We start from the raw sequence: 12,185 nt of genomic DNA on the forward strand, positions 1-12,185 counted from the left end.
CAGAGAGAGAGAGGGAGAAGCAGACTTTCTACTGTGCAGGGAGCCTGACATGAGACTCCATACCAGGACCCTGGGATCATGACCTGAGCCAAAGGCAGATGCTTAACTATCTGAGCTACCCAGGCATCCCCATCCTAAGAGTATTAAATATACCTATTTACAGAGGGGAAATCTGAAGGTTAGAGTAAATGGTCAAACCAATAATTGCTGGAACTCTGTTGTTATGGGATAAGATTGAAAACAGTTATGCGCCTGATCCATTATAAAATGTTTTCTCACTACATACTTGGTATGCTCAGATATTATCTACTATCTGTTTTGTCTCGGAATGAAGCTGGGCTTCATCATAGCCTGGGCCAGCTTTCTATCTCTACCTCATTCGTTACTAGTAGCATGGCCTTGGGTTAGTTATTTTATTTTATTATTATTTTTAAAGATTTTATTTACTTATTTGACAGAGAAAGAGATCACAAGTAGGCAGAGAGGCAGGCAGAGAGAGAAGGGGGAGCAGGTCCCCGACGCGGGGCTCAATCCCAGGACCCTGGGACCATGACCTGAGCCAAAGGCAGAGGTCACCCAGGCAGCCAGGTCAGTTATTTTAATCTCATGCAGCCTGCTTCTTCATCTGTATTATCTGTATCACGAGGTGATATAACTACTTCATATGGTTTTGTGAAGCTTGGGAAAATAAAGACAGTACCCTGGGCTCTTTTTTTTTTTTTTAAAGATTTTATTTATTTATTTGACAGACAGAGATCACAAGTAGGCAGAGAGGCAGGCAGAGAGAGAGGAGGAAGCAGGCTCCCCGCTGAGCAGAGAGCCTGATGTGGGGCTCGATCCCAGGACCCTGGGATCAGGACCTGAGCTGAAGGAAGAGGCTTTAACCCACTGAGCCACCCAGGTGCCCCGAGTGCCCTGGGCTCTTAATTAGCGACAGATATTATATTGGCATAGCTAAGGAAATTATGATACACAGAGATCAAGGTAGTAGTAAATATTCACACGGTTCAGTGATATCTGTGCTGGGGCCAGAATATAGAACCTATTTCTGCAACAGGCAGAAGACATGAACAGATATTTTTTCCAAGGAAGACAACCAGATGGTGAACAGACACGTGAAAAAATGCTCAGTGTCACTCATCATCAGGGAACTACAAGTCAAAACCCCCCTCAGGGGCTCAGTTGGTTGAGTGTCACACTCTTGATTTTGGCTCACGTCATGCTCTCAGGATAGTGGGATTGAGCCCTGCCTCAGGCTCTGTGCTGTTTGTAGAGCCTGCTTGGGATTCTCTCTCCCTTTGCTGCCCCAAAGAGATTAGGAGCTCAAGGATTACAAAGCAAGTTTTTAGAGGGTGGAGATGATCAGTCCTGATTCCAGATTCTAAAATATGGCCAACCAATGAATATTTGTTTTTGTGTCTCTGCAGTTTTAGCTGCTGATGAAACTGACAAGATAAAAAAGGTTCTGGCTCTTGAGTTTATAGTCTAGTGAAAAGAGCAAATTATAAATAAATAAACTAAATAATTTAAAGCAGTGGTAAATCATAATGGATTGATGTGGGAGAGCCTGTCTAGGTAAGGGATAGAATCTTGTCTTAAATGATGAGGAAGTACTGGGAGGAAGATTGTCTTGGGCAGGAGGAAACTATGCAACTGGAAATTTCCCTTGATGGTAATGAACTTGGGTGTGTTCACGGGCAAGAAAACAGAGCCTGTGAGCGCTGAAAGTGAGGAAGATGAGATTCAGGGAGGTAGGGCAGAGGCCTGCTCAGTAGTGTCTTGAGGGTCCTGGTAAAAAATTGTGGGTTTTTAGGGTGCTTAGGAGGCTCAGTCCATTAAGCATCTGCCTTAGGCTCAGGTCATGATTCCAGGGTCTTGAGATGGAGCCCTGCTTCAGGCTCCGTGCTTCATGGGGAGCCTGCTTCTTCCTCTCCCTCTGCTGCTCCACCTTCTTGTGCTTGCACACTCTGTCAAATAAATAAAATCTCAAAAAAAAAATGTGGGTTTTAGTAGTTGGAATAGGGAGTTACTGGAGTGTTTTATGTAGGAGTGTTAGCCTATCTGGCTTATATTTTTATCTTTTTAGGATTTCATATATCTTGAGGGGCAACTGGATGGCTCAGGTCATGATTTAGGGTCCTGGAATCGAGTCCCGCATCAGACTCTCTGCTTCGTGTGGACCCTGCTTCCCCCGCCTCTCTGCCTGCCTCTCTGCCTTTTTGTGATCTCTCTCTGTGTCAAATAAATAAAATCTTGCGGAAAAAGAAGATTTTATTTATTTTGAGAGAGAGGGAGAGAACGTGAGCAGGGGAAAGGGGCAGAAGGGGAGGGAGAAGCAGACTCCTTGCTGAGCATGGAACCTGATGTGGGGCTCAATCCCAGGACTCTGGGATCAGGGCCTGAGCTAGAGGCAGGAGTTTAACCCACTAAACCACCCAGATGCCCCCATCAGGCTTATATTTTTAAAAGGATCACTCTGGTTGCTCTTTGCAGAATGGATCATGGAAAGACCAGAGTGGAAGCAGTTAGGGTGGCTAGGATTAGGTTTATGTCAGTGGAAATGTACGCAAGGAAGAGCAAATTCTCATAATCCTCTTTGACTTCCAAAACAAAAGAGTCCCCCATTTAGGGTCGCCACATAAAATACAGTGCTCTGTTAAGCTTGCACTTCAGTAGAATAAGGGTTTTTTGTTTTTGTTTTTTTACTACGTGTTCCCAAATATTGCATAGGAAATTCTAAAATCCTATTCGTTATCTGAATGCAAATAAAAGGGGGCATCCTGCCTTTTTGCGCGCTACATCGGGCAACTCTACCCCCACCGGAATGTGAACTCCTTGAGGGCAGAACCCGCGTCACACACCTGGTCCCACACCTACGTACGTGGTGGCGTAGTGCCTGCCGGGCACACAGAGGGAGCCCGCAGAGGCTCACCGAAATAATTAATGAAGGATTTAAGGAAAGAATAAAAGGAGGCATGGGAGCCCCTTGGTGCGAAGGTGCGGACGGGGAAGGACGGAGAGAATGGGCTGCGTGGGGGCCGCGACACAGGCAGGCAGCGGCGGAGAGGTGAGGAGCGACCGACGCGCTGAGGTCACCGGCGCCCGCTGCCCTGGTGACGTCATCACGCCCGCGCTCTTCGCTTCGCCCGGGCTCTCTGTGGCGCCGGCGCCTCCTCGGCTGTTGTGGTGACCGGGTGGGTTTCTGCTGACCCCGGCCCGGCTCAGGCCGCCTGCGGAGCGGTCCAGTCCCGGCAGTGGCCGTCCGTCCCTGTCATTGACCGAACGCCCGCAGGCCTGGCCGCTCCCCCGCGGGGAGAACTTCTCAGGGCCATGTCCAGGCCGAGCAGCGTCTCCCCGCGGCCGCCCGCTCCTGGGGGCGGCGGGGGCGGCCCAGCTCCGTGCGGCCCTGGGGGCGGGGGCCGGGCCAGGGGGCTGAAGGACATTCGTATAGACGAGGAGGTGAAGATCGCGGTCAATATCGCTCTGGAGCGCTTCCGATACGGGGACCAGAGAGGTGAGGTTCCCGACGGGGACCCCGCCGGCTGCCCCGCCTCCCCCACGCCGGGACCCGCCGTGTAGAGGGGCCGCCTCCGAGCGGGGAGGGAAGGCTTGGGCCGCCCCCGGGCCCGCGGCGCACTGGAGCCGGCCTCCACGGCGGGCCCGGGGCGCGCTTCGTAGTGCTGGGTGGGAGGCACGGTGTCCTGCATATCCGCACGGCTGAAGCACTCGCCTGGCGTGAGTCGGAAGGTGGAAAGAGACGCGTTGCTCCCCTGCAGGACGCGTTTCTTTCCCCGAGAGAGAGGCCTGCAGGCAGGCAGCTTGGGGGCGTCGAAGCCACATTGATCCTCCCCCTTCCCTTTTTAAAAGGAGATTAAGGTAGCCTTAGCTGAGGCACGTTTAAGCAGAGGACATCAGACGAAAAAATGCATTGGCAATATGTATTTCAACCAATTTCTTTGGTTGAAATCCCGAAAGCATCACGCTTAAATACCGAAAAAAATTAAACCGGTTTTGGTGGATGAAACGTCTTTCACACCCCTTAATGATAGAAAGCTCCTTGCCTTGGGTCAACCCGTGCAGAACCCGCAGCCCACTCGCGGTGATCTGTACAACATAGTGTCCTACCAGTCCATGCTGGCCTAGGAAGGGGAGGCCCTTGACTTTGGAACCTTACAGTCCAGAACAGGCAATGACTTGGGTAGAGTCCGTTTGCCGTAAGCAAAGCCTCAGCAATAGGAAAGCAACACGTCCCCTCTGCGATAGTGAAATATTAATTCTAGACAGTTTTGAAAGCAAAAACAATGGAGTTTGACGTTGAGCATTTATAATGCTTGAGCATCGCTCATTGCATAAGGAAACGAACCTTTTGTGAATTAAGCAAGTCAGGACTCAACTAAGTTAAATTAGGAAAATAAGTTCATAGTCAGTCATCTTACCAAATTGAAGATTCCAGTACAAATAAGAGGAGTAATCTTTGGTGAACAGGAGAGACCTATATCACATTTAGATTTAATTTTTACTAATATGGTAACTCTGGTAGACATTCAGCAGTTAGTTGAATTAATCACTACTTCACACATAAAATAACCCTTTCACAGAATGTGAAAATGACTTTTCACATAAAATCACATATGCTTACAGGGTTTTTTTTTGTTTTTTTTTTTTTTTTTTTTAAAGAATGCTTATTGGGGGAGGGGAGGAGAGAGGGAGAGAGAGAATCTGAAGCTGACTCTATGCCCAGCGTGGAGCCCCACTCAGAACTCAGTACACAACCCTGAGATCATGACTGGAGCCAAGAGTCGTGTGCTCAACTGACTGAGCCACACTGGGGCCCATTTTTTTCATATTTTATATCTGTATGTTTATTGAAGCACCTTTATAGAAAATTGTGTATTCCCAAATGGTCCTTTGTGTGTGTGTGTATGTTTTTTTTTTTTTCATGTAGAAATGGAATTTCCTTCCTCTTTGACCAGCACTGAAAGAGCCTTTATTCATCGATTGAGTCAATCTCTTGGTTTGGTCTCTAAAAGTAAAGGGTAAGCTGATAGCTTTTCTTATTTAAACATAATTATTTTCCAAAAAAGAGAAATGTTCCTGACTCCATTTAAGTAGTCACTACTGTTTTAGATTCACATCCTTAATTATATTGTAGATAAACTGATTTATATCTGTACCAAACTCAGCTCTTTGTGGTTTCCGTTAGGGGTTTAAAAAAAAAAAGTAAAATTTAAAGTGTAAGAAAAATAGTTTAAAAGTTTAAGTTGCTTGCTGGAGGAAAATGTTTTCTTTTTTCGTAGAAACTAGTCTCCTTTTTTTAAAAAAAATGGATGGACTAAAGATAATAAGTACAATTATTTACAGAACTATTTCTTTTTTTTTTTTTTAAAGATTTTATTTATTTATTAGACAGAGATCACAAGTAGGCAGAGAGGCAGGCAGAGAGAGAGAGAGGAGGAAGCAGGCTCCCTGCTGAGCAGAGAGTCCGATGCGGGGCTTGATCCCAGGACCCTGAGACCATGACCTGAGCTGAAAGTAGAGGCTTTAACCCACTGAGCCACCCAGGCGCCCCTATAGAACTATTTCTTTTAATGTTACTATACTGTAATGGTAACTTTAGAATACATAATCATTGTTTTCTTTCCTATCAGCTTAAGAATCTGGTGATTAAAAATGACTAAATAGGGGTGCCCGGGTGGCTCAGTGGGTTAAAGCCTCTGACTTCGGCTCAGGTCATGATCTCAGGCTCCTGGGATCAAGCCCCGTATGGGCTCTCTGCTGGGCGGGGAGCCTGCTTCCCCCTTTCTCTCTGCCTGCATCTCTGCCTACTTGTGATCTCTGTCTGTCAAATAAATAAAATAAAAAAAAAAAATTGACTAAATAAAATGGTCCTATATTTGAGGACCACTGACCACAGAGAGAAAAAGTCATTTGAACTATCCAATTCGAAGGGCTCAATTTTAAAATTACGTGGAACAATTTCATTTTGGGGATAAGAATGATGGGATTGCTATATATAGCAGGGTTTCTGAATATTGGCACTACTAACATTTCAAACTGGACAATTATTTTGGAGGGCTGCCTTGTGTATTGTAGCATATCTAACCTTATCCAGAGGAGCAACTCCACCCACCATTTTAACAACCCAGAATGCCTCTAGACAGTGCCAGAGTGTTTCTTGGGGGAGCAGAATGACCTCTGGTTAAGAACCAGGGATGGGGAAGAAAGATAAAATTTCAGTTTACCAGGGTTTAGGTTAAGAAGAGAGAAAACAAAAGATTATGAGGTCAGAATTTGTAACAAACAGCAGGACAAGTCCTAAGAGGAAAGTATCTGATGTAGGAATGTCTGGCATTTGAATGGCCACAATGATACATTAGAGGAAGATGGGCTTTAGCTTAGGTGAACGTGTATTTTGAACATCACTGAGGCCAGGACTGGAAAACAGTGGTAGATTTTGGGCATGCCCATATCATAGTCATCTGGATAAGTTAAGTACTGCACTCGCAGATGAAAAGAGTACGGAGCCATAATCCTTTAACCAAAAACATTTGGAACAAGTGGATTTTGAGATTCAGATTTTAGAGACATTTTAGGGTATATTTGAAATGTGTTATGTAATACCCCTCATAAGGTACAGGCATTACATTTAATCACAATATTTTTTCTGGTAACCATGGATGTTCACAGTAAAATAAATAAATACTAGAAATAGATTCATGTCCATGTAGTCCGGCTTTCCTGACAAATGTAGTTGCTGCCTTTAACCTTAGAAATAAAACTGCCAGTTACTTTGTGAGCAAGAGGTGGGTTTCTTTGGAAGTAGGAAGTTGCAGGCTGGGACAAGTAAGCTACTACAAAACCATCTGCAAGTCCAACAAAGAAAAGAGAGGAGCATGATTTTGTGGAGGAGGAGGAAGTTGGGAGGGGTTGTTCTGAACAAAAGTTAGAAGCCAGAAGGGTGATGACAGTTTCTCACTGGCTGGGTTTCAGGGATGGTTGATTTCTTGTAGAAGAAGCAGCAGCAATATAAAGCTTTCCTGTTGAGGCCTGTAGTGGAAGCTCCTTTTTTTTCTTTCCTCTCCCCCCCCCCCAAGTGGGAGGGAAAGGGGTAGAGGCAAAGGGAGAGGGAGATAGAGAATCTTAAGCAGGCTCAACACCCAGCATGGAACTCAACACAGGGCTTGATCCCACAACCCTGAGATCATGGCCTGAGCTGAGATCAGGAGTCAGACTGATTGAATCTTAACCAGACTTAACCAACTGAGCTACCCAGGTGCCCCCAAGTTTCTTTCCTCTTGAGGCTCCTCAGCTGGGTCTGTAGTAGACAATTCTTCCTGTAACTGACATGAGTAGTTGGGCTTGTCCTACCAGTCTCTGTTTCTCACATCCCTTTTGCACTAGTGTGGTTCCACTTAGTGAGGTTTCCCTTTATTAATTTTCACAATGCAGACTTAAAGAAATCTTCTAGTTTTCATTGTTGTTTGGGTTAAGAGTTGCTGCCAAGAGGTTGTCTGAAAGCATTTGTTGTAAAGACACAGTTCTGTAGCTCCATCATTTCTGTGGTCGAATTCTGAACAGTTAACATGGAAATGACGTTTAGAGATTACCCTTAGAATAGCAGTCCCTTAGAATGGATGACATCTGCTTCTTCCAGTAGCACGATTGTTTAAGGGATGGTCCCAAATGGAGAAACCTGGGGCAGGTGAGAGTGCAAGATAGAAGTTATCAGGACAAAAAAAAAGTGGACGAGGAAACACAGAAAGGAGAGAGGAAAAAAGATGCTGAGGGAAGCCAGCCAACGCTGCCTTCTCCTCTAGACCCTAGTCACTATTCCTCGTGCTCTACAAACCCTCTAGGGAATGTCCTAGCACTTTCCCTCCCATTTTTATCTTTGATTAAAGGTAGTACAATGTTTATCTAGTGGTCCTTGTGATTTTCAAATGCCTTTTCTTCTTTTCATGTATATGAAGAACTTTGAATGTGGTTCTTGTATCCTTTCTTTTCACTTACATGAGAATTTGTACCTGACTTACATTTTTTTGTTTTTTTTTTAGATTTTTAAAATTTATTTGACAGGGAGATGGAGAATGAGCACAAGTAGGCAGAGTGGCAGGCAGAGGGAGAGGGAGAAGCAGCAGGGAGCCCAATGTGGGACTCAATCCCAGGACCCTGGATCATGACCTGAGCCGAAGGCAGCCGCTTAACTGACTGAGCCACCCAGGCACCCGTTTTTATGGGTTCCTTTGTTCACCATTGAGTAGAGGATTTTTTTCCCCACTTCCTTAGTTTTGCCCCCCCCCCCCCCGCCCACCTTTTGTACCTGGTATCATGGTTTCTTAATATGTATTTGAGAGAAAGCCTGGTGTGGAGGAAGAGGCAGGCAAGTTGGATTTGATTCCCTGTGTCTTACTGCCTCCTTCTCCTTTGATCATGGCCCTTAACTTTCAGGGCCCGTTTTCTTAAATGTAAAGTATGAAGGAGTTAAGTCTCTTTGTTTTAGTTCAGATTCTGTAGTTTATTTTGAGCATCTTACAAGGTCTGAGAATAGATTCTAGGCTTACTGTGTGAAAGTTGACACTTATTTTTTCTCATCACTTTCTCCTTTTTGTTCTTCTTTCTTTCCAAAATTGAACCATGTGTGCTGGATTTTGTTTTTCCTTTCCTCCTGAAGAGTTGGACAGATTTTGCAATTGATTACTTGTTGTGGATTACTTTTTTTTTTTTTTTAACATTTTATTTATTTATTTGACAGAGATCACAAAGTAGGCAGAGAGGCAGGCAAAGAGGGGGGTGGGGGAAGCAGGCTCCCCGCTGAGCAGAGAACCAGATGCGGGGCTCTATCCTAGGACCCTGGGATCATGACCTGAGCCGAAGGCAGAGGCTTTAACCCACTGAGCCACCCTGGCGCCCCTGTGGATTACTTTTTATAATTGCTCATCTTTGGGTGAAAATTCTCTTGTTGGAGTAATGTCCTCATATTGTGCTCTTTAGTGTAGCCTAAAGTTTTGTTTGAAATTGTTGGCAAGCTTCTCCATACTAAAATTTCACCTCCTTATAATTTGTTTCCGTTTTTCCCCAACTGAAATCTGAGTTTTCATTTTAAGAGCACACTTTTCTGAGTCTCTGACTTGCTCATGAACAGAACAGAATTTCTTTTCCTGTTCTTTCTAGTCTTAATTACACAAAATGAAATTTACCAAATGAATTCTGTTAAAGACTTGTGGAAAGAGAAACTATGAAGTACGTGGAAATAGGTTTTCCAGGTACAGGTTTCTTACCCTGTGATTGCTGAAATTCCTGCTTCCTAGGTATCCATGTGTTCTAGTCACTCTGACTGCAAGTCTCTACCCTGTAAGAAAGCCCCCCTTTTCAGATTCAGGTTCCTACCTCCATTGCCTCTTGTCTGGGAAGATTATGTACTGCACTTTTCTTTTTCTGCCCCTACTTCAAATAGTAAAAATTGGTTAAAAGTTACTTAAGTGTCTTACTTACTTTTTGGGCATCCATTGAAAAGAAACAGCCTACGATGCCCAATAGTAATAATAGTGACAATTCATGTTCATTAAGTACTCTTATGCAGCAGACCTTGTGCTAGAGGCTTTAAGTAGATTAGTTAATGCTGACAGTAATCTTAATCAGTAGATTCTATTAATAACATCTGGTATCTGTCTAATAGGTGAGGCAGTTCCGGGTTGGAGACATTAAGTAATTTTCCCAAGAGCACATAGCTAGCAAGGGGCAGAGCCAGGATTTGAACATAGTTAATGTTTCATTACTTTTTGATTGTTTATAGGGGCACAGTAATGTCCTAGGAGCTGTGAGAAGTTAAAATGGAAATATTAGATAGATCTCGCCTTTAAGTTGTTCATAGTCCAAAGTCATAGAATGAACCAGTGTGCCACCATCATAGTGTCCATGACATGAGAGCAACTTTAGTGACAGAGTTAACTGATTGGTTTATTAATTTCCACATAATCACAGAAGAAAGTACAAATTAGTGTGATATAAACTTCAATAAATTTACAATTCTATTCTACAGTATTGGGAAGAAAATGGTTTGGAGTTAGGTCTTTGCATCTTTCTGCCTAAAGGAAGTATAAATTAAGGAAATAGGAAATGATGCATCTGTAAGGCATCGTATGAATGTGGATTATTTTTTGAGACATTTAGCTGCTTGGTGGCTGTGAGCTTCCTACATTGTCATCTCAGATTTTGGCTCTTTAGCTTATTTTTTTTTTTAAGAAAAGGATTATTAGAGAGAGAGAGTGTGCGGGTGCATGGACGAGGGGCAGAGGGAGAGGTAGAGTGTGCGTGTGCTCGTGCATGAGCAGAGGGTAAGGGGAGGGGCAGAGGGAGAGAGAGAATCTCAAGCAGACTCCATGCCCAGCACGGAGCCCCATGAGGGGCTCATGACCCTGAGATTATGACTTGAACCGGAACCAAGAGTTGGGCACTTAACCTATTGTGCCACCCAGGTGCCCCCTAGCTGATTTTTTTTTTAAACTCTTTATTTTTTATAAATATATATTTTTATCCCCAGGGGTACAGGTCTGTGAATTGCCAGGTTTACACACTTCACAGCACTCACCATAGGACATACCCTCCCCAGTGTCCATAACCCCACCCCCCTTCTCCCAAACCCCCTCCCCCCAGAAACCCTCAGTTTATTTTGTGAGATTAAGAGTCACTTATGGTTTGTCTCCCTCCCAATCCCATCTTGTTTCATTGATTCTTCTCCTACCCACTTAAGCCCCCATGTTGCATCATCACTTCCTCATATCAGGGAGATCATATGATAATTGTCTTTCTCCGCTTGACTTATTTCACTAAGCATGATACGCTCTAGTTCCATCCATGTTGTTGCAAATGGCAAGATTTCATTTCTTTTGATGGCTGCATAGTATTCCATTGTGTATATATACCACATCTTCTTTATCCATTCATCTGTTGATGGACATCTAGGTTCTTTCCATAGTTTGGCTATTGTGGACATTCCCCTAGCTGATTTTTTCAACTGTTTACAGATTAGGAGAGTGGAGAATACTAAGGCATATGGTTCTATTTGAGGTAAATGTTCAGTAACGTGCTGTATCAATTGACAAATTAATATTAAAATTGCATCAAATTTGATGAGTTAATAGTTTTTCTTAAAAAGGAAGAAGTCCTGAGCCTGGGTGGCTCAGTGGGTTAAGCCTCTGCCTTCGGCTCAGGTCATGATCTCAGGGTCCTGGGATCGAGCCCCATATTGGGCTCTCTGCTCAGCAGGGAGCCTGCCTTGCCTTCTCTCTCTGCCTACCTCTCTGCCTACTTGTGATCTCTCTCTTCCTGTCAAATAAATAAATAAAATCTTAAAAAAAAATAAAAAAAATATAAAGGAAGAAGTCATGGAAATGCCAAACTTTCTGATAGCATGTATTGATTACTTTTACACTTTGAAAGTTAGATGCTTTGTTCTTGCCTGTAATATTAGCACATTTATGTTTAAAAATCACACGTGGAGCTTGAATTTTATTTTGAAAAAATTGTGACATTAATTTATTCAGCATTGTGCAGCTAGTTTCTAGTTAATTTTGCTTTGAAAAGGAGTCTCCTAATGGTTTTCTTCAGAGTAGTGCCACTTCGGAATGAAAGCATAATGAAATCTCAGTGTGTTAGTTTACAAAGTAGGACAAATCTTTGGTGTGTTGAATGTTTTCATCCTCACAACAAGACAAATATTTTATTGAACAATTCACTAATCTTTTTATCATTTACCACTGTCAGTGGTGCTGAATGTGGCAGGAATGAGAGCACTAGGAGCCACAAGTAGAATCTTCCTGAAATATAAAAACTATCAAGTTGATTATATCTTTCTACCCTACCATCTGTGTTCAAAATTAATTCAGTAAATTTTAAATGGTAATGGCCAAGTACTCACACATGCTTACTTTGAAGTTATTTTTGTACTTAAATGCTGTATTATTAGCAGGCAGCTTATGTTAGGAAAGTTTGAATCTGACCCATTTTAGTTGTGAGCTTGTGAGGAGAGTATATTCTACTCAACTTTGTAATCCCAGCTTCTAGCATAGTGCTTGTCATACAGTAGATGCTCAATATATGATGAATGATTGAATGAATGAATGAAATAAAATTAGTTAAAGGTAAAATACGGCAGAACTTTCCAGAGACAGTTTTCAAGAAAATTA

At 43.4% G+C, this 12,185-nt stretch overlaps 1 protein-coding gene across 3 annotated transcripts in view; it reads left to right on the forward strand.

Annotated features, from left to right (window-relative positions):
- Nucleotides 1–3,121: 3,121 nt before the first annotated feature.
- Nucleotides 3,122–12,185, forward strand: part of YTHDC2 (YTH N6-methyladenosine RNA binding protein C2) — a 76,425-nt gene continuing 67,361 nt past the window's right edge. For 2 of the 3 annotated variants that reach the window (XR_014309755.1, XM_082723512.1), the window contains exons 1-2: nt 3,130–3,514; nt 4,946–5,036. Coding sequence is in view for 2 of the 3 variants with exons in the window: in XM_082723512.1 (XP_082579638.1) it covers nt 3,331–3,514; nt 4,946–5,036 (275 nt within the window). In the remaining variant the exon portion in view is untranslated. Of the gene's footprint in view, nt 3,515–4,945; nt 5,037–12,185 lie in introns of all 3 variants that reach the window. The other variant, XM_082723511.1, reaches the window with a different exon arrangement.

The sequence above is a fragment of the Mustela nivalis genome (assembly GCF_964662115.1).
Source record: "Mustela nivalis genome assembly, chromosome: 3".
Classification (NCBI taxonomy): Eukaryota; Metazoa; Chordata; class Mammalia; order Carnivora; family Mustelidae; genus Mustela; species Mustela nivalis.